This window comes from Pseudophryne corroboree, chromosome 6, assembly GCF_028390025.1.
Source record: "Pseudophryne corroboree isolate aPseCor3 chromosome 6, aPseCor3.hap2, whole genome shotgun sequence".
In the NCBI taxonomy this organism is placed as follows: domain Eukaryota; kingdom Metazoa; phylum Chordata; class Amphibia; order Anura; family Myobatrachidae; genus Pseudophryne; species Pseudophryne corroboree.
This window is the reverse complement of record NC_086449.1, coordinates 401,975,418-401,997,825: the sequence shown is the minus strand read 5'-3', so window position 1 is coordinate 401,997,825 and position 22,408 is coordinate 401,975,418. Positions and strand designations below refer to the sequence as shown.

The 22,408-nt window shown below is 42.4% G+C and overlaps 1 protein-coding gene across 1 annotated transcript in view; it reads left to right on the top strand.

Moving 5' to 3' along the window:
• Positions 1–2,073: 2,073 nt before the first annotated feature.
• The window catches only part of USP6NL (USP6 N-terminal like), a 427,089-nt gene continuing 406,754 nt past the window's right edge, over positions 2,074–22,408 (top strand). The window contains exon 1 of the mRNA XM_063926864.1: positions 2,074–2,362. Within this exon, the coding sequence (XP_063782934.1) occupies positions 2,359–2,362 (4 nt within the window). The 5' untranslated portion in view covers positions 2,074–2,358. The remainder of the gene's footprint in view (positions 2,363–22,408) is intronic.

Below are 22,408 nucleotides of genomic sequence, written 5' to 3'. Positions count from 1 at the left end.
TATGTGAGGTGTGTGGGAGCAATGGCGCACAGCTGCAGTGCTGTGCATTACCTCAGTGAAGATCATGAAGTCTTCTGCCGCCTCTGAAGTCTTCTTTTCTTCTCTGCGAGGGGGACGGAGGCGCGGCTCTGGGACGGACGGCGAGGGTGAGATCCTGCGTACCAATCCCTCTGGAGCTAATGGTGTCCAGTAGCCTACGAAGCAGGACCTAGCTTCAGAGAGTAGGGCTGCTTCTCTCCCCTCAGTCCCACGATGCAGGGAGTCTGTTGCCAGCAGAGCTCCCTGAAAATAAAAAACCTAACAAAATACTTTCTATCAGTAAACTCAGGAGAGCTCACTGAAAAGCACCCAGCTCGTCTGGGCACAGTATCAAACTGAGGTCTGGAGGAGGGGCATAGAGGGAGGAGCCAGTGCACACCAGGAACTAAATTCTTTCTTAAAGTGCCCATGTCTCCTGCGGAGCCCGTCTATCCCCATGGTCCTTACGGAGTCCCCAGCATCCTCTAGGACGTTAGAGAAAACTTAATATTTCCAAAACAGAATTAATTATATTTCCACCAGCCAATAGTAGTTACCAACCTGATACCTCTATCACTGTTGATAACTCAGCAATCATCCCTACCCCACAAGCTTGCTGCCTAGGTGTCATTCTTGACTCTGAACTGTCCTTTGTTCCCCACATTCAATCTGTCCCAAAATCATGTTACATACATCTTAGAAACATATCCAAAATATGACAATATCTTACACAAGACACAGCAAAAACTCTAATCCATGCTCTCATTATCTCATGCATTGATTATTGTAATAGTCTCCTGACTGGTCTTCCCAAACATAGGCTCTCACCACTACAATACATTCTGAATGCAGCTGCGAGGCTAATCTTCCTCGCTAGACGTTCATCATCTGCAGATCCACTCTGTCAGTCCCTCCGTTGGTTACCAGTATTCTACTGTATTAAATATAAAATACTTTTACTTACATACAAGACTGTTAACCAAACTGCACCAACATACATCACTTCACTCATCTCAAAATATCTCCATACCCGATCTCTCTGCTCTGCATCTCTCATCCACACGCATTACTTGTTCCCACTCAAAATTACAGGACTTTATCCAGACTTCACCCACTCTGTGGAATGCCCTCCCACACGCAATAAGACTCACCCTAGTCTCCAAACCTTTAAACGTTCCCTGAAAACTCACCTCTTCAGACAAGCCTATCAAATTCCAGACTGACCGACATAACCGTCAGTGCTTCACTATCTAATTACATCCTCTCATTACAGAACACATAACCTCAAATATATTTTTGTCTTTCTTTACTCTCACACCCTCCTGACACTTGGCCAACATTGCTGGGTGATATCATACAACCCATTAAGAACCTAGCAATCTTGTGGACCATTATGCAATAGGTAGCATCTATCCTTGTGTATCAATGCCTATTTCCATTTAGATTGTAAGCTTGTGAGCAGGGCTTTCCTACCTCTATGTCTGTCTGTTTTTGCCCAGTTTGTTCTATTACTATTGTTCTAATTGTAAAGCGCAACATAATATGCTGCGCTATTTAATAAATTGTTAATAAATAATAAAATACACCTTTTATTTCTATCGGTTTTCAGGAGATAAAAATAAATAAACATGATCTACATAAAAGCTTTATATAAACCGGTGACTTTTTAAAATGTAAATATACTTTCCCTCGTACACCTTTACAGTAAAACAACAAACATACATTTTTTTGGGTTCTTACCAGCTAACAAATGTGTTATCTCATAGAATGGCTATGAGTAATGTTGTGTTATTTCCCAATTCTAATCCACACCTTAAACAATGAACACACTAGGATCAGGCAGAGACTAATAACACCCAACCATTTAGAGCAGCATTACTATCATATTTGTTGTTGTGAGATTTATGTCCACACACACACCCTCAGGGACAATAGGATTAAGCCCATTCTGCTATAAATAGCAATGACTGACAGCAACACTGAGCCCACACGTCCCATCCTGATGACGTCGCACCTGCAATCACTGCATTCTCTCCCTCACGTTATCCCGGCTATGCGGCCCCGCCTCACTCAGCCGCCATGCGCCACAGCCAATAGGAGGGGCGGCTCACAGGGCAGTGGGCGTGACTGGTGACGCACCTGGGCGGGGCGTACTTTCCGTGAGATGCGGAAGTTGGTCCCCAGCAGCAGCAGCAGCAGCTGCTGAAACTGAGACGGGCGGACCGGAAGACATTGGGAGAGTCGGGGATGTCCGGCTGCGGCAGCGCATTATCCGGGAGCTACACGGAACTGAGGGGACAGCGAAGTGGCCGGTAACCGGGAGTAACCTCCGCCCCAGCCATGAGTAAGTACCGGGATTCGGGGGATCTGTGATAGTGTGAGCGAAGGGGAAGTCATATTTATCCGGGCTCTGACCGGCGGCTGCTCTCCGTAGGGATGATGTGAGGGGCTTCTCGCTGGGTCACTGCTCTGCATGGGGTCAGTATGTCCCATATCCTGATGTGCAGTCATCACCCCATACAGAGCGCAGGGTGTCAGGACAGCAGCTGTCAATCAGAGAGAGAGAGAGAGAGAGAGAGAGAGAGAGAGAGCTCCATCCTCATCCTCCTACTTGCTGTGTAGAGGTTGCTAGATAAAAAAAAAAAACAAGTTTGTTATTGTGTTGCCATGGTAATCTGCACTGTACCATGTGATGATCATTTTTGCATTTCATTTAACATGTTTGATGAAATATGCTTTAGCTTTAAATGGATGATCATCTTCTTTACTACTCGTTTAGAAAGGTGGCTTTTGTGCTCCCCCCTACCCCAATGTCATTATTTTAGCAGCCCACCCTACCTAACATGCATGCAGATGTATTAACATGGAGAAAGCATAAGGAAGGGATAAACCAGTGATAAGTGCAAGGTGAAAAATGCACCAGCCAATCAGCTCATAACTGTTAATTTACATATTGGAGCTGATTGGCTAGTGCGTTTATCACGTTGCATTTATCACTGGTTTATCACTTCCTTATGCCTTCTCCAGGTTAATACATCTGCCCCATTATTTTGTCTTAACATGCGTTTTGTGGTGGCCATTCAGTTTTTGTTTTGCTGGTTTTGTACGGTAGTAAGAACGTTTCATGAGTCTGGTGAATGTTGCAGGATGGTCTATAATATGTTGTTCTACTGAATTCGAATTGTGCTACCATTTCGTTTCTTATGGCCTTTCTGAGGTATTGTAGAAATGTAAGATATATAATATGTGCTGCTTCTATGACTTTGAGTATAATATATGATGTGATGAGGAAATAACATGATATATCCAGGGAGCACTTCCCTCTCTTAACAAACTGGTAGCTCTGTTCAAGTGATGCCTCTGTTATGGAGTAGACCACAGGTTCTCAAACTCTGTCCTCATTACCCCACACAGTGCATGTTTTGCAGGTCTCCTCACAGAATCGCAAGTCAAATAATTTGCTCCACCTGTGGACCTTTTAAAATGTGTCAGTGAATAATGAATACTCCTGTGCACCTGCTGGGTTACCTGCAAAACATGCACTGTGTGGGGTCCTGAGGACCAAGTTTGAGAACCCCTGGAGTAGAGGATTAGTGAGCCTGTAAACAAGAGATGGAGGCATCTTGTAATGTAGCTAGTAGTGTACAAAATATCAAATTATACAGTAGTGCAGTTATCTGTGTTCTAAGTGTGTATCATTTAATATGCTTATCTGAGAAGTCTTTACTTCTTATTGTTACAAAAAGAAAGCCTATACATAACTCACACATTAAAATAAAATAAGTGAAGCTTATCTGGAAGAGCATTGGGAGGATCCTATTCCAAGAAGAGGTACCAAAATGTCCTAAGTATCCAGAAATATGCAGGAGACTCACCATGACAGGTAGTGATATACTGTTTTGGTCAGGCTATATAAGCTGTCTGACTTCTTCAGGGGGCAGTCCAATTCTGGAGCTTTTATGTCATTGTATTGAAAGATTGTTACTACAGTTCTTAACTTCAATGGATGGAAATTTCTGCAAAATGGATACGTTTTACTTGTTGAATGCTAGCAAATTTACATTCTGTATTAATAAAATGTGAGAAAGGGGAAAGTTGGTGACATAATCTAATTTATTTGAAAAATCTTAGGCAGTTTTAACATACTTTTTTCATGGCCTGTGGAAAAGGAAGTGTTTTTAAGGAACATACTGCAGAATGATCGCTGTTTGACTTTGTATTTTTAGCCATTAATGTATGTACTTAAACTTTTACACTGCACAACAGTAGTAATATCCTGTTTTCACAATTCATACTTTTGTTATTTTATCAGATGCTTGTGATTATTTTATGGAGGATGCTAAAAACATTATTAATGTAGACTTCTATGCCAAATGGTTTCATACTCTGTCTGTTTTTTTGCCCAGTTTTGTTCTAATACTGTTCTAATACTGTTCTAATACTGTTCTAATTCTGTTCTAATTGTAAAGCGCAATGGAAAATGCTGCGCTATGTAAGAAACTATTAATAAATAAAACTGTATATAGGAAAAACATGGACAGGTGCTTTTTTCTTTTCTTTGAAGTTCCCGTTCAATATTTTTTTTTCTTTAATAACCAAATTTCCTTTTTTTAAAGATACATTATATATCTTTATATAATTGTATTCCTTCTTGGGTAGAAATGGGTGGTGGAAGTGTGTGTGTGGTTTTATTTTTTGTTTTTAGAATTTTAATGGAATATTAAATGTAATGCATTAAGAATAAAACTCTATGGTGGGAATTTATTTCAGCTGTCTGCACTTCCGGACTGGCACATCATGTCCACTAGCATCACACGTTTTTCCTTGCATGCTGACATTGCCCTACACAATCATAACTGGCACATACAGTATGTGTGAGCGCAGCTGAGCATTGTAGTGATGCTCATAGACAGACACACAACCAGCAACTGAATTACCCACTATCTTTGTGCTTGTACTTCAGTGCTGGCTGATTGTAACAGTGTAACTGTACCCAAGTTCTAAACACTGCCTTCCTTACATAATGTGCCTTATAGGCCCTACACACTGGCCTCCCGTAGACTCCATAGTACAAGGAATCCTGGAATAAGCCTCTTTCATTAGATATATCTATCTGAGACTGTTTCCTGAACTGGCATACACTATTTGTGTTTTTTTACATGTAACCACATGGCCTTGGGGATCCATAAGGACCACCATTAAGAAGTTCCTGGACTTTGGATCTCTACATAAAAAAGGACATTGTACAGTTTTAGGCAGTGTTTAGGTAACCACACCATTCTATTTGTATTTTGTGTAATTTTTTTGCGCCGCCAGCTGGTTCCCATCCCATTGTTTTTTATTGTGTATATTACCTCAGGTGTGTATGGTGACACACCAGGGTAGGGCATCACTAAGGGCTGCAATTAGAGTGCGCAGGAATTTACCTTCATTTATATTGTAGACCTACACACTGGCCGATCCGCCGCCGAGCTGCCCGACTGCGGATACGGCCGACGGGCGACCCGGCGGCGGGGGGGCATTGACGTGGGGGAGTGAAGTTTCTAAACTCCCCCCGTCACCCGGCTGCATTGAAGTGCAGGCAAATATGGACGAGATCGTCCATATTGGCCTGCATGTACAGCCGACGGGGGACCAGCGATGAACGAGCGCGGGGCCGCGCATCGTTCATCGCTGGATCCTCCACACTGCACGATATGAACGTTAACTCGTTCATTAATGAACGAGATCGTTCATATCGTGCAGTCATGTCGGCCAGTGTGTAGGGCCCATTACTAATGAGTCCAAATGTTACAAATACACCTTTACGTTCTTAAGTGGTCTGGTGCTACTTTTTATTTTTTTATTTAACATGATATGAAAAAATGACATGATTGAATGACCTCTGCTGCCTGTGGACTGCGTATAAATGGAGCCTTCTTACATTTCACTGCATCGGAGATGTTCTATTTTTGCATTGTGCTTGCTGTATGTGCATATATAGGGTATCCTAATCTGCATTCTTACCCATAAAATGTCCTGTAAATATCCCTTTCTTTCAGGGCTGGGGGAAGGTTGGTGGTGATCCATATCTTTGCAATTAAACAAAGGTAGAATACTGTTTTTTTCAAACTGCACTTATATCACTAATAGTCCTGTGTGTTGTGGTGTGGTGTTGCTGTTTTGCATCACTCAGTATTATCACAAAAACAAATTTTTCATTGTTGTACTTAGTAGTTGTCTTGTGCTGTCTGTCTATTTACAAAGCAGCATGGTCATAGAGCTTGCTTGTATTGCTGCGCGGGGGATAATGACATCCAGAAGACAAGTGTAGTTTTGTGTCAGTTTAGAAACTGCATTATTTTGGGGCTTTGTCTCAGCAAGACAATTGCTGTATTCAATCTTAGTTACATGTGACATAAACACTTTTTCTGTTTTTATCACAATCTTTTGGTAACCATTTTTTAATGCCCTATTCATGTTTGTTTGTTTGTTTGTTTGTTTAATTGAAGCATAGTGTATGTAGAATTATAAGGAAAGCTGCCAAAGTGATTCTGTTTGCGCTCGAATGACTTCTGTTTACTTGCATGGCTGTTATGCCAACATCTGAAAAGAGCTTTATATTCTGCATGTTTATCACAACATTTTAGTTTTTCATAGCATGGAATGATCAGTGTCCCTACTCCTGACTGCATTCAATGTAAACCTTTTCATGCAACCTGGCTGTTATCCTCCACGTCATATGTGCTGCAATGTCAACTGGTGTTTTTGGTAGTATTATTCAAGTAGCTTTTATAGTAATTATGTGGTTTACAAGAAATACCTTATTTTTGTATTTATGAAATACCATATATCTTTCCCATTAAAACATCACATCATACTGTTTTTGTTTTAAACGGGAAATGGTCATTATAGTGTTCATTCTAGCACCCTGCACCTTTAAATCCTGTGCAGTTCCTCTTTCCTGCCTGCGGTGTCGCTCTCTGCTCTGGTGCCTCTCAGCACACACAGGTCTGTATCACAGCACTGAGTAACAGATAGTGCACCGGAAATTTTTCGGGTTTTGGGTTCGGTTCCGTGGCCGTGTTTTGGGTTCGAACGCGTTTTGGCAAAACCTCACCGAATTTTTTTTTGTCGGATTCGGTTGTGTTTTGGATTCGGGTGTTTTTTTTTTCTCCAAAAAACCCTAAAAAACAGCTTAAATCATAGAATTTGGGGGTCATTTTGATCCCATAGTATTATTAACCTCAATAACCATAATTTACACTCCTTTCCAGTCTATTCTGAACACCTCACACCTCACAATATTATTTTTAGTCCTAAAATTTGCACCGAGGTCGCTGGATGGCTAAGCTAAGCGACCCTAGTGGCCGACACAAACACCTGGCCCATCTTGGAGTGGCACTGCAGTGTCACGCAGGATGGCCCTTCAAAAAAATACTCCCCAAACAGCACATGACGCAAAGAAAAAAAGAGGCGCAATGAGGTAGCTGTGTGACTAAGCTAAGCGACCCAAGTGGCCGACACAAACACCTGGCCCATCTAGGAGTGGCACTGCAGTGTCAGGCAGGATGGCCCTTCAAAAAAAATACTCCCCAAACAGCACATGACGCAAAGAAAAAAAGAGGCGCAATGAGGTAGCTGTGTGAGTAAGCTAAGCGACCCAAGTGGCCGACACAAACACCTGGCCCATCTAGGAGTGGCACTGCAGTGTCAGGCAGGATGGCCCTTCAAAAAAAATACTCCCCAAACAGCACATGACGCAAAGAAAAAAAGAGGCGCAATGAGGTAGCTGTGTGACTAAGCTAAGCGACCCAAGTGGCCGACACAAACACCTGGCCCATCTAGGAGTGGCACTGCAGTGTCAGGCAGGATGGCCCTTCAAAAAAAATACTCCCCAAACAGCACATGACGCAAAGAAAAAAAGAGGCGCAATGAGGTAGCTGTGTGACTAAGCTAAGCGACCCAAGTGGCCGACACAAACACCTGGCCCATCTAGGAGTGGCACTGCAGTGTCAGGCAGGATGGCCCTTCAAAAAAATACTACCCAAACAGCACATGACGCAAAGAAAAAAAGAGGCGCAATTGCAGGGTGCGTGCAAATGGTGGAAGGCGCAAGCTCTTCCCGTCCAGTGTTGGGAAGGTCAGGCATCGCAACCGACACAATTGGACTCTCCTTTGGGATTTGTGATTTCGAAGCACGCACAGTTCTTTGCTGTGCTTTTGCCAGCTTAAGTCTTTTCTTTTTTCTAGCGAGAGGATGAGTGCTTCCATCCTCATGTGAAGCTGAACCACTAGCCATGAACATAGGCCAGGGCCTCAGCCGTTCCTTGCCACTCCGTGTCGTAAATGGCATATTGGCAAGTTTACGCTTCTCCTCAGACGCTTTTAATTTTGATTTTTGGGTCATTTTACTGATCTTTTGTGTTTTGGATTTTACATGCTCTGTACTATGACATTGGGCATCGGCCTTGGCAGACGACGTTGATGGCATTTCATCGTCTCGGCCATGACTAGTGGCAGCAGCTTCAGCACGAGGTGGAAGTGGATCTTGATCTTTCCCTATTTTTTTAACCTCCACATTTTTGTTCTCCATATTTTAATGCGCACAACTAAAAGCCACCACAGGTATACAATGTAGATGGATGGATAGGATAGTATTATATTACTTATGGACGACGAGTGCACTGACTACACAGAGGTAGGTACAGCCGTGGCCTACCGTACTGCTTATATATATATAATATACTGTATAACGGACCTCGTGGACACTGTCAGCAGACTGCTAAACTGGTATGAAGAAAAAAAAAAGCCACCACAGGTATACAATGTAGATGGATGGATAGTATAGTATTATATTACTTATGGACGACGAGTGCACCGACGACACAGAGGTAGGTACAGCTGTGGCCTACCGTACTGCATATATATATATATATATATATATATATATATATATATATATATATATATATATATATATATATATATATATATATATATATATATATATATATATATATATATATACTGTATAATATAATAACGGACCTGGTGGACACTGTCACTCAGCAGACTGCTAAACTAGTATGAAGAAAAAAAAAGCCACCACAGGTATACAATGTAGATGGATGGATAGTATAGTATTATATTACTTATGGACGTCGAGTGCACTGACGACACAGAGGTAGGTACAGCCGTGGCCTACCGTACTGCTTATATATATACAGTGATCGCGCTGAGCCCAAAAAAAAGTGGGTCCCAGGGACCCCTCACTTTTAAAAATTGGGGTCCTACCGGTCTTTTTCTGGGTCCCATCAGAATGAAGGTTCTTTTTAATCTTAATCTTGTTTGGACACTACAAAAGTGTTGCAAGGTGGGGGTATGGGGTGACAATGCTGCTGGGCTGTGTAGCATACAGGACACACTGCACCAGAGGTGTAACTAGACATTTTGGTGCCCTTAGGCAGAAAGGGAATTGGTGTTCCACCTCCCAGATCGCAAACTATAGGAAATGCGCGCCGCAGGCGCGCTGCAAAAATTTAGGAGCGTGGCTTCACGGGGAAGGGGCATGACCACATAATAGTGCCAATTCACATTACACCACACAGTAGTGCCGCTTATACACATTGCACCAGGTAGAACCTCCTATGCACACTGCGCCAGGCAGAGCACGTTATACACATTGCGCCAGGTAGAGCACGTCATACACATTGCGCCAGGCAGAGCACATCATACACATTGCGCCAGGTAGAGCACGTCATACACATTGCGCCAGGTAGAGCACGTTATACACTTTGCGCCAGGTAGAGCACGTTATACACATTGCGCCAGGTAGAGCACGTTATACACATTGTGCCAGGCAGAGCATGTTATACACAATGCGCCAGGTAGAGCACGTCATACACATTGCGCCAGGTAGAGCACGTTATACACTTTGCGCCAGGTAGAGCACGTTATACACATTGCGCCAGGTAGAGCACGTTATACACATTGTGCCAGGCAGAGCATGTTATACACAATGCGCCAGGTAGAGCACGTTATACACATTGCGCCCGGTAGAGCATGTTACACACATTGCGCCAGGTAGAGCACGTTATACACATTGTGCCAGGCAGAGCATGTTATACACAATGCGCCAGGTAGAGCACATTATACACATTGCGCCCGGTAGAGCATGTTATACACATTGCACCAGGAAGAGCACGTTATTATACACATTGAGCCAGGTAGAGCATGTTATACACATTGCGCCCAGTAGAGCACGTTATACACATTGCACCAGGAAGAGCACGTCATTATACACATTGAGCCAGGTAGAGCATGTTATACACATTGCGCCCGGTAGAGCACGTTACACACATTGCACCAGGTAGAACACGTTATTATACACATTGAGCCAGGTAGAGCATGTTATACACATTGCGCCCGGTAGAGCACGTTACACACATTGCACCAGGTAGAACACGTTATTATACACATTGAGCCAGGTAAAGCATGTTATACACAATGTGCCAGGTAGCGCACGTTATACACATTGCGCCTGGTAGAGAACGTTATACACATTGCACCAGGAAGAACACTTAGACACATTGCACCAGGTAGAACACGTTATACACATTGAGCCAGGTAAAGCATGTTATACACACTGTGCCAGGTAGCGCACGTTATACACATTGCGCCTGGTAGAGAACGTTATACACATTGCACCAGGAAGAACACTTACACACATTGCACCAGGTAGAATACGTTATTATACACATTGAGCCAGGTAAAGCATGTTATACACAATGTGCCAGGTAGCGCACGTTATACACATTGCGCCTGGTAGAGAACGTTATACACATTGCACCAGGAAGAACACTTAGACACATTGCACCAGGTAGAGCGCGTCATACACAATGCGCAAAGTAGAGCACGTTATACACAATGCACCCGGTAGAGCACCGAGGCACATTGCAGTAACCAGATTGCAGTGTGATAATCTAGTGACTACTGTACATAAGATGAGAATGCTTACATATAATAGTGAAATGTATATGCTGTATTTGTATCCATCAATCTTTTTTAAAGTGATGCTGGCACGGGAACTGGGCACATGTACCTCTACCAACATAAGACACCAGTAATAACATTATGTGACACTGACAGGTTTCCTTATAAACACTGTTTATGTGTAAGCATAGAAAATTGGGCAAAGGTTTCTTAATGAAGTGAATGTTACAGTATCCCACTCCCTGACTCGGGCAGAGCACCGTGTACTGTGCCATGTCTGGACACCCGCCAGCCCCAATCACCTGTTTTAAACGTGAGCTGAGGTTCATTCTTGGACCCAAACTCCTGGATCAGGACCACGAATATGACCCAGCTTGAGTTCTGGATGCCAAAGACGGACCCATTGCACCACATGGCGGAGAGCATGACCAGCCATCCCCAGCCACCTTCCGGGTGTACAAACTCTGTGCTGGTCTCCGGGTCCCCTGCTCCTCCAGCAGCAGCAGCAGTGATCTTCTCCCCATCTCCCGGCACGGAGTTCCACTCCCCCCATTCTCTTGCTTCTCCTCATCAGTGATGAGGGGTGCGCTCTCCTCTGCCGCAGCTGCAGCACTGTCGTCCCCCGCCGGCTCCTCTTCTTCTGCTGCCGGGACATTGGTGGGTAGCTCTTCCTTACTCTGCACTAATGACACTATATTAGCGGGGAGGAGGTGCAGATGAGCGGGGCCAGTTTGTCAGCGCTGCAGCACAGATTCATCCATGTGCTGGTGGCGGAGCCCATGTCTGCGGGGAGGAGGATTCAAAGCGGGCCGACTGGCGGGAGACGCTGCAGGGATGATTGGCTGGAGACTACAGGAGGTGATTGGTTGAGGAAACAGCCAGTCACCTCATGTGTCCCGCTGACTGGCTGGCGCGATCTCAGAGATTCAGATGAGCGCGTCCATCTGCTAAATGTCCCGGAGTATTTGCTGCTGCGGAGCGCGTCCCCGGAGACCCTCCCATTTTAGATAAGTGAGTCCCTAGACATCAAAGCGGGTAAAATACGCGCTATAGCGCGTTTTTGCGATCACTGATATATAATATACTGTATAATATAATAACGGACCTGGTGGACACTGTCAGCAGACTGCTAAACTAGTATGAAGAAAAAAAAAAGCCACCACAGGTATACAATGTAGATGGATGGATAGTATAGTATTATATTACTTATGGACGACGAGTGCACTGACGACACAGAGGTAGGTACAGCCGTGGCCTACCGTACTGCTAGATATATACAAAATAAATATAATATACTGTATAATAAATAATAACGGACCTGGTGGACAATGTCAGCAGACTGCTAAACTAGTATGAAGAAAAAAAAAGCCACCACAGACAGGAGTGTTTTTCAGGCAGACAAACGTATACTGGACTGGTGGTCACTGTCAGCAAAACTGTGCACTGTACTCCTGCTATAACTGCTCCCCAGTCCCCACAATTAGGCAGTGTGAGCAGTGCACTCAGCACAGATATATCATGCAGCAGTGCAGCACACTGAGTGAGCACAGATATGGTGGAGCGTTTTTTTCAGGCAGAGAAACAAACAAAGGATTAAACTCACTGGTGGTATAATCGAAACCCTGCACTGTACTCCCTAACAGCTGCTCCCCGTCCCCAATCCTCCCCTCAATTATAAGCAAGTCACTCAGTCTTTATACTCAGTCTTTTTCTACTATAACGGAGAGGACGCCAGCCACGTCCTCTCCCTATCAATCTCAATGCACGTGTGAAAATGGCGGCGACGCGCGGCTCCTTATATAGAATCCGAATCTCGCGAGAATCCGACAGCGGATGATGACGTTCGGGCGCGCTCGGGTTAACCGAGCAAGGCGGGAGGATCCGAGTCGCTCGGACCCGTGAAAAAAAAGGTGAAGTTCGGATCCCGAGGATCCGAACCCGCTCATCACTAGTAACAGATCAGTATGTGCTGAGAAGCACCAGAGCAGAGAGCGACACCCCAGGCAGGAATGAGGAACTGCACGGATTTTGAAAGTTGCAGGGTGCTAGAATGAACACTACATTAGGTCGACCACTATTGGTCGACATGGAAAAAGGTCGACATGCATTTTTCATATTTTTGTTCATTTTTTGAACTTTTTCATACTTTACGATCCACGTGGACTACGATTGGGAGCGGTAACCTGTGCCAAGTGCAGCGAAGCACCTTGCCTGAAGCATGGCAAGCGAAGCGGTGCACTCACTGGGATTCCCCGTCACTTTACGAAGAAAACGACACCAAAAAGTAAAAAACAACAACCCTCATGTCGACCAATAGTGGTCGACCTAATGACCCATACCCGTTTTAAACAATACATACTGTATAAATATTATACTATTACAGTCCTAAACCCATTTTTATTTGTCTCTCAGGTATTCTTCATTGGAGTATAGATGGAACACTTCCCCGTCTCTTTAGAGCAAGAAATAGAAGTCCTTATTTGGAGTAAATCTAGTTAAAGGGTTGAATTTGCACTTGGGCAGACATATGGGGTTATTCAGAGTTAACAATTGGGCAAAACCATGTTGCACTGTAGGTGGGGCAGATGTAACATGTACAGAGAGAGTTAGATTTGGGTGGGCAATAGTGTTCTTGTGCATGGTAAATACTGTCTGCTTTATTTTTGCACTGCAATTTAGATTTCAGTTTGAATACACCCCACCCAAATCTAACTCTTTGTGTACATGTTACATCTGCCCCACCTGCAGTGCACATGGGTTTTGCCCAACTGCAAACTTTTTTGGTTTGCTAACAACTCTGAATAACCCCCATAGTTGTGATGTATGGGTTGTAAATGCAGTTTATATGGTGTTAATCTTTCTTTTCAACCAGCACTCAGATACGGTGTAGCTTAATTTTTATTCTATTTTAAAGTATTGTACTAGGACACAACCCTCACAGGCTCCCTGCAGTAACACAGGTTTTGCCAAGATGAAGAATTGTACCTTCTAACTGGATTTACTGCCAGATCTACTTGGGGTCCATTATGTTTTCTACAGTACAAAAAAAAACAACTAAAAGGGAGACATTGCTTATGACTATGTATTTTGACAATAGTTTTGTGAAACTTGTAATAAAAAAAGAAAATCTGTAAATAACGGGTCAATACAATTAACTGTAAGTACATTTGCGATGCACGGAATTGCGGCTGTATGCCGCATTTATGGTATTGCTGGACTTGCAGATTTCTGAGGTGTGTACAAAAATCTGTGAGATCTGGCTGAGATTGTATCTATGCCACTGTAACGGCAACTCTCCTTCACAGTTAATTGGATTAACCCCTATGTATGTGTGTGTATATACTCCTAGAGCACTCCGCTGAAAGAGAGGGCAACATAGCTGAATATGAACAGTTGGGCTCCGGTCAGGATCCCGGCAGTCAAAATGCTGGCGACGGCATCCCGACAAGTTTCACAAACCCACCGCCAGGATCCTGACAGCCGGGATCCCGAACGACAATATGCCAGCCCACAGGAGAGCTGCACGCGGACGGGATGATTTCGGAGTGATGGTTATGGTAGGGCTGCGGGTCAAGGGGGTTAGGTTTAGGCTGTGGTGAGGGAGGGGGCAGGTTTTAGGCTGTGGGAAAGTGCTTTAGGTTTAGGCACCACTGGGGAGGGTTGCTGCGCGGAGTGTGTGTGTGTTGGGGGGGGGGAGGGGTTTGGGGACATTGAAGCAAGGTAAATACATTTTACCTTTCCCCTATGAAGATTCCCACCATTGGGATGCCGCAGTCTGTATCATGCGGTGTCAAGTCAAGTAACGTATTGAGTGGTGTGAGAAAAGCTGTATATAAGCTGTGTATATACACAGTAGACTTATAAAATTATCTATTGACTACTTCTATAATGAGCTTTCTAGTGGCTGCTATAATTACAGCAGTATGCATAATTGTAATTTGATGGGTGAATAGAATTTTATATGGTCGGATTTCCCTGTGGTTTCTATTTGCACAATTATGATAGAGCAGGTGATCTTTATGAATACATAGAACATGTGCTGCATAGTCAGGAGCAGGGTCATCTGTTGAGCATGACAGAGTCCCAGTCCGCGCTGGACCCGGTACTTTGGTAAGTATAGGTCATAGGAGGCAGTCATTATGATGCTGCGTGACAAGTGTACCGGTGATGGATCTATAACTGCCTGTGTTTTTTTTAGTTTTAATATTATTGCTGTATTTATTGTCTTCTAAATAACATTTATGTCTAGTTCTTCCACCATTGGATTGTTTAGTATTTAAAAAAAAAAACACTTCTCTAATTAAGAGTCCAAACTTGTAAAAGTCTAGTTTTTGGCACAATTCTGTGCTTACAAAATGAGCACTGCTGTGACTGCAATCCTTATCCACGGGTGTAGTATGGTATGCCGGGCTCCCGGCGACGGGAGCCCGACCGCCGGCATACCGACAGCGTGGCAAGCGCAAATGAGCCCCTTGAGTGCTCGCCACGCTGCAGTCACCGTTGGCGCGCTGCTATTTTATTCTCCCTCCAGGGGGGTTATGGACCCCCACAAGGGAGAAAAAGTGTCGGTATGCCGGCTGTCGGGATTCCGGCGCCGGTATACTGTGCACCGGGATCCCGACAGTGGGCATACTGAATACCACCCCTTATCAGTAGTAGTAGTAGTAGTAGTAGTAGTAGTAGTAGTAGTAGTATGCGTTTTTTTTGTTTCTTTAAAATATACTGCAAATTATATTTCCAGAAAGCTAATAAATGGCTTCTGAAAAAAATGTCTCTGCCCATGTATCCATCCTATGAAAGTATGTCCTACTGAATGTAGGTAACTCACTGAATGACCTCCGTGCGTGAGCAGACACAATGGACCCTGCTGCAAGATGTTTACTTTACCAGTCAAACTCCTTCTATCCTGTTGGTCTGATTAAAACATCTGATTAAAACAATCTACATTTGGCTGAAGCCTGTCCATTGCGTTTTACATGAGGGGGGGGGGGGGGGGTTTCTTCTGCTGTTTTACTTGTGTTCTGTGCATATTATCAATTTGTTAAACTATGTTCATTTCTGTTCAGGATTTGTTCTCCTTTATTAATAATATCTTTCAATGATATATAAATGCATTACATCTTACCTTATAAACAACTACCATAGTAATACTGTATACACAGGAGCAGACTATAAATAACCAAACATTTGCATGTATGCAGAGGTATACCTGTATAGTAACTTCTAACTTCCCTGTTTTACATGTCTGCTAATCTGGTAAGGTAGGAGTTTAGGGGCTGATTAGCCATGAAGTGCTTTGCATTATGTTTGTTTTCAAAACTGCAGCTAGATCAGGGAAAACATTGCTCACTTCTGCTTGCACCTCCATGTTGAAGTGAAGATCGGCAACAAAACCCTTTTTCAGAAACATAACCCGCGAGGCTACTGCGGAACTCTTGGCAAATTGTATTGAGCCGTAAGTGTGCGAATGATCAGTCTTCATACTGACATGTATACTGTGTGAGGAACTTTCTGCAACATCCGTGATCAACAAATCCTGCTCCTTGAGCTCAGATTAAGGTCCCTACATAATTTTATTTATTTTTTTCTAAGATTTTTGCGTTCTGGAAGCAGCTTTCTATATATTTTTTTTTTGTCTGTCTCACTTTCTGCAACAAATAAGTGAGCTCGCTGCTACTCCAGTCCACAGGACGCATGCCACCAAAAACCAATATACATTGAAAAAAAAAAAATGTTGTTTTGGCGAAATGGAGAAGGCTGTGTTTTCCATAGGATTTTCAATAACGTGATAATGATTGAGGTTAGGTTTCAACAATGTTTAATTTATTGAAATCCCAATTTATTTAGTATAAACATTTTGCACTCTAAAATGTGAATTATACATAATAAAACAATACATGGTGGTGACAGTCTTATTAAATGCTCAGTTATGCAGTGAAGTGACTTAGAGGAGTTTTCTCCATAAATAATATGCTATAAAATAATTACTCTTTTAAGGTGATGTTCACATAAAAATAAATATGCCGCATACAAATTCTAGCAGATGTCTCTTATGGGTTGGGGCTGCGTTACCGGTTGCTCTATCCGCATCCCCTCTCTTACCAACTGTCTCTGTTCTCCGGAAATATTTTCCTTGCTGCTCACCATGAAGAAACCAGTGTGGTAAAGTACTAATTCTAGTACAGTTCAATACCTTGGCCATCCCGCAGATTGGAGTATAGTCCATAAGGGAGGGATAGCCAATTATAGAGCTGTGGCATCGTGCCACACTGGCACTGCTAGCTCACAGTGCTGGTGCCATAGGCGTTATTGTAACCAGTGCACGATCTGTGGCGTTTTCTCCCTGTGTTTGCTGTGTTTTCACCGGGAGCTTAAGTTTCTACCGTAACCTAAAAACACACAGTCGGTTAAAGGTTACTAGTATTAAGACTGTGAGCTGCACTCTGGCAGAGACTGATGTGCATGATAAAATATTCTCTGTAAATCTTGTGTAACTAATGACCTTTCTGATGAAAATTCTGCTGCGTTTGCTTACAAATAGGGAGTACGGGGAGACTTCTACTCTTTTTTAGGTAGACAGCCCCTTCAGATTTGTAGAAGTCCCATTATATTTATATTTTTATCCTGTTGACAATATGAATAACACCTAAACGTGTACGTTATCCAAACATTGTAATGTCTGTCTTTACGCTGGGTAACAGGTAATGTGCAGTCAGCTGATTCTGTGTGGCTTACTAGCTGATGATGAGTTGGCCTTGACATGCAAATGAACATCTGTAAGAGCGCAGTCTCTGATTACTCTCTAAAAACTCTTAGCTTGCAGCATGACAATACTGGGCTTGTAGAAACTCTTTACAAGATCCGTCAGCTCTGTATTGTATGTACCGTACACTTTAAAAAAAAATAAAAAATCAAAGATGCCTTATTTTAGAAAATTTAAAGACTTAATTAATTTCTATAGAGTGCATTTTTTTGTGTTTGCTTTGCTAAAATCCATTTTAATGAGCTTGGTTACAAAACATCTTTTATGTTTTATTCCTTTTAAGTCAATTCGAATAACACAGCGGTTCAAATTTTAGTGCTGGCCTGGCTAACCCATGGCTCTCTAGCTGTTAGACTAAAAATCCCAGCATGCTTTGCCACAGTTTTGCTATTATGGAATGCTTAAACTGTGTAAAGGGATGCTGGGATGTGTAGTTTTCCAACAGCTGGAAAGCCACGGGCTGTCCATGCCTGGCTTAGTGTCTTTGGCTAAAGTAAAAAAATATTTGTTGGCACACAGTTGAATCATACAGCCGTAATTATTTTTTAATATACTAGTGAATTTCAAATCAGATTGAGAGGTATTGTAATTTTGCACTTTTAATAAATTTGGAAAGAAAAAGGTAATTTAGTATGAGTTTGAATTTGCCTCCACAGATAGGTTGCCTTGATTGGTTATGATTTGGCAGTTTGACCTACTTATAGTGATGTATATATTTTAACCCCTCATATCCATTTTGCACCCCAAAAGCTTATACTTATTAACGATGAGTATCTGAGACATTCCTACCTATATCTAGTTGTCAGACAGCAAGACTTATAAAACATAGCAGTATGCATGAGACTCCAACCACAAGTGCATCTTTCCAGGATAGTTGTGATACTGAACTGCTAGTGTGATACAGACAGACCTATGACATCCCAGGTTGAATACTAACACAAGAAAATATTGATACACTGTATAATTTTGTTCTCTGTAATGATGCAGAGAGATGGCATAAATAGCCTACTTTAATTACCACAAATGAAAAACCTATAATCTACAAAGTAACACTGACCTCCTGCAGGTATAAATACATAGAACTCGCATACTAAACATAGAAGCTCATGGAGTATTAGCCTGATCTGGTTCAGTATGACTTATCGGTGGCTGGGATGCCGGCCGAAAATATACAGACAGTGGCATCCCGGCCGTAAGTATGCTGGCAGAGGGACGAGCGCAAGTAGCCCCCTTGTGGGCTCTGTGTCCTCTGAGTGTTGTGGACACACACGAGTGGGAATTGTCCTGTAGGGCCGGCATTCGACTGCCGGCGTTGCCAGCCGTCGGGATTCTAGCGTCAGTATCCTGACCGCAGGGATCCCACCAGCCGGATAATTAAAAGTATATCACCTGATCAGCTTATAATACTCCTGCAGTAGGGTTAGCAAGCTAAGCACATGCAGCACCTAAGTGGTCTGCAAGTTAAACAGCTGTTAAATTGCAAGGCATTCTGTTAACATATGGGGGCCATTTTGAGTGTAACAGACTAAAGCTAGCTACACACTATACAATTATTGGATCAGTTTGCCAGTAATTGTGTTTTCAGCCTGTTTTATTGTATAGTGTGTATGAACAATTGTTTCGTAAAAAAAAAAAAAAGAGAAATCATAGCCACTTTCCTACGATTATTGCATTGGTTGACCAAAAAAAATCCCAGCCTCCATCTCCCAATATCTAGCAGTGTGTTGGCATTCATACTAAATGTGAGTATACTTCATTAGATTTTTTTCGCCACTACGTCATCCTCCTTGTAAGTGGACATGTGCAGATTCAGGTGTGGTATTGCAGAATTCGGTTATTTAGAGGAAAAAAAAATTTTTGTAGTTAAGATATTGGACGGCTTCCATTTACCGAAATATCGCACAGATTGTCATATTGATCTAAAAAGTCAAATTGTGTGTACCTAGCTGAAGTCCATCTGTGTTTTTAGGGGTATTCCAATGGACTGTGAAAGATATCAGGCAGAGTATTAAGCCAGGTACACACTGGCTATATTGTTGATTGCTAATTAGGGGAGATCGCCAGTGCATACTCATTGAACGAAATCAATGTACGATATCATTCACTGACGTCATCCCCCGTACTCCCCCCTGAATATGCAGCTCAAAGATATAGTTAACATTTCGCTGCAAATTCGGTAGATCATAGATGAACAAGAATGACCCACAGTTGCGCTCAACGTTCATCCATACACACTGGACGATATGAACGATAGATCTTTAAAAATAAATAAATATCATTCATATAGTCTAGTGTGTCGCCCAGTGTTTACGGGGGCTTTACTTGCTAAGAACATCCATAGCCTTAGGACGTTAAACCAATGTGAAATCAATAACCTATAGTTCCAGAAAATAAATTGATTTACTTGCCACTGCAAAGTTCCATTAAGTCCACGTGCACGGGTTTAGTGTGGATGGAAGCAGACCTCCTGTTACTCATGGACAGCTGTGCCTGGATAGTGGTCTCCATAATGTGTTTAGTTCAGCAGTGTCTTTAATTAGGAATAATTTTGCTGTTGCAGTTTCACATAAATAACGCAAGAAAGGGTGTAAGCTTACACTGCCAAAGTCAGTCGTTTTCCACATTATATTGTTTAGCTCTGCAACCTGGGAAGTGAGCATAGCACAAGGCAGCATGACTGGCATAGTAGTTAGCATTGCTGCCTCATAACCCTGCGGTCATGTGTTTAATTCCTGATCAAGGTACTGTCTATGTAGAACTTGTATGTTCTGACCATTTTTGTGTGGGCTTCGTTTAGATGCTCCAGTTTCCTGCCATAGGGAATGTAGATTGCAAGCTCCTCTGGGACAGAGACTGACGTGAATGACTGGAATATTCTTTATAAAGCACTAGATAATGTGTGTGCTATATAAATAATATTCAGTAAATGTTGTTAAATTGCAGAATCTTAGCTGTAGTTAGAATTACATATTAGTTTGAAGAGTTTTTTTCAGGATATAAAAATATTCTATTAGGGGGAATCGTTATAATTTATAATTATAAAGTAAAGTGGGGGTATACTTAATAAGAACAGAAACTTTAAATGGCATCACAAAAAAAGGTAATGTAAATGAAAGTAATAAATTGAAAATCCTTTTATTGGTAATCTTAAAGCCTGACGCTGCCCTGGAAATTAAGGGATGACTGGTTACTTTATAAATAACCAATGATTATGTGAGTATCTGTGTAATCACTAAAAGGTGGACAAGCACTGATGTCATACTGGGCTTTTGTGCAGTGTTTTCATTTGCACAAAATCACATTCAGCTTACACATCAATGAAGAACATTCATGCAGGTTTCCAACCACAGTTTCCATGTGTCAACACACAATGTTCCAGTTTGGTGGTGCTGAAGAGTCTTTTACTTATAATCACTAGCTATGACTCCATAAAAATGGAGTAATGTAGAAATGTTCAAAATGGAGATTGTTCTTGAAGTTGCAGATTTGTCTAAAATATCCAACAGAATAGAATACAGAAAGGTTGTTTATAATGGGTTTATTGTTGTTTTTCTGTCTCGCTTTACAGTATATATATATATATATATATATATATATATACACACACACACACACACACACACACACACACACACACACACACACACACACACACACACACACACACACACTAAAATAAAAAAAATACTGCTACTTATACTTCTGTTCATAAAAAAACAAAACATGTTTTTTTCATACATCTAGACTATTAGCACTTCCTGAGACCTAGATCTAGCATACAGACTGGGGTGACATAATAACAGATGCAGAGAACCGCGTCTATGTACAATCTTTCACAGAAACACAGGTAAAAACATGTAAGAGCTGACTCTTTTCTGGGACAACTTTTTCTTATTCCACAATGCTGCGACTGTCAATGGTAAATCTAAAGAGAAAAATGGAAATCGGTTACTGCAATATATGGAGCAGATGATTAAAGTTTGATGGACCTTTCATTACTATTGTGTGTGTGTACTGTATATTCCAGTGTCACTACCACTTTTCAGGTATAGATGTCTATTTACTCTTTCACTAATGAACTTCGTGTGGATGATTTTTCCTACCACAACCCCTCTTTATTTTGCAAGTTTAAATGACTGCTTTTTCCAAGCTTCTTTTGATGATCCCTGGTGCTAAACCCCTGCTTCTAACCCTATAGACCAGTAATGGGGAACCTTTGGCACTCCAGCTGCTGTTGAACTATACATCCCAGCATGACCTGCTACAGTTTTGATATTTGGCCATGCTAAAACTGTAGCAGGTCATGCTGGGATGTGTAATTCAACAACAGCTGGAGTTCCAAAGCTTCCCCATCACTGCTCTAGACATTTGGGCATATTCAATTGGCCGTGCTGGATTTATTCAATTAGTGAGGATTGTACTGAGCGTGAATCACCGATGGTGGACTGAACATCGCAGCTTCATGATCTGCGAGGAAAAGACGGGGAATAAAACTGCAGAAATGGGGGATGTATGGGTAAAACCCATCGATTCCGCAGTTTATGCGGAATCAATGGACTCCTACACAGTAACCCCCAATTTTAGGGCTGCAAAGAAAGGCTATTTAATTGAACAGCCTTTCCCTGTGACCCAGGGATTTAAGGTAGCGCCTGC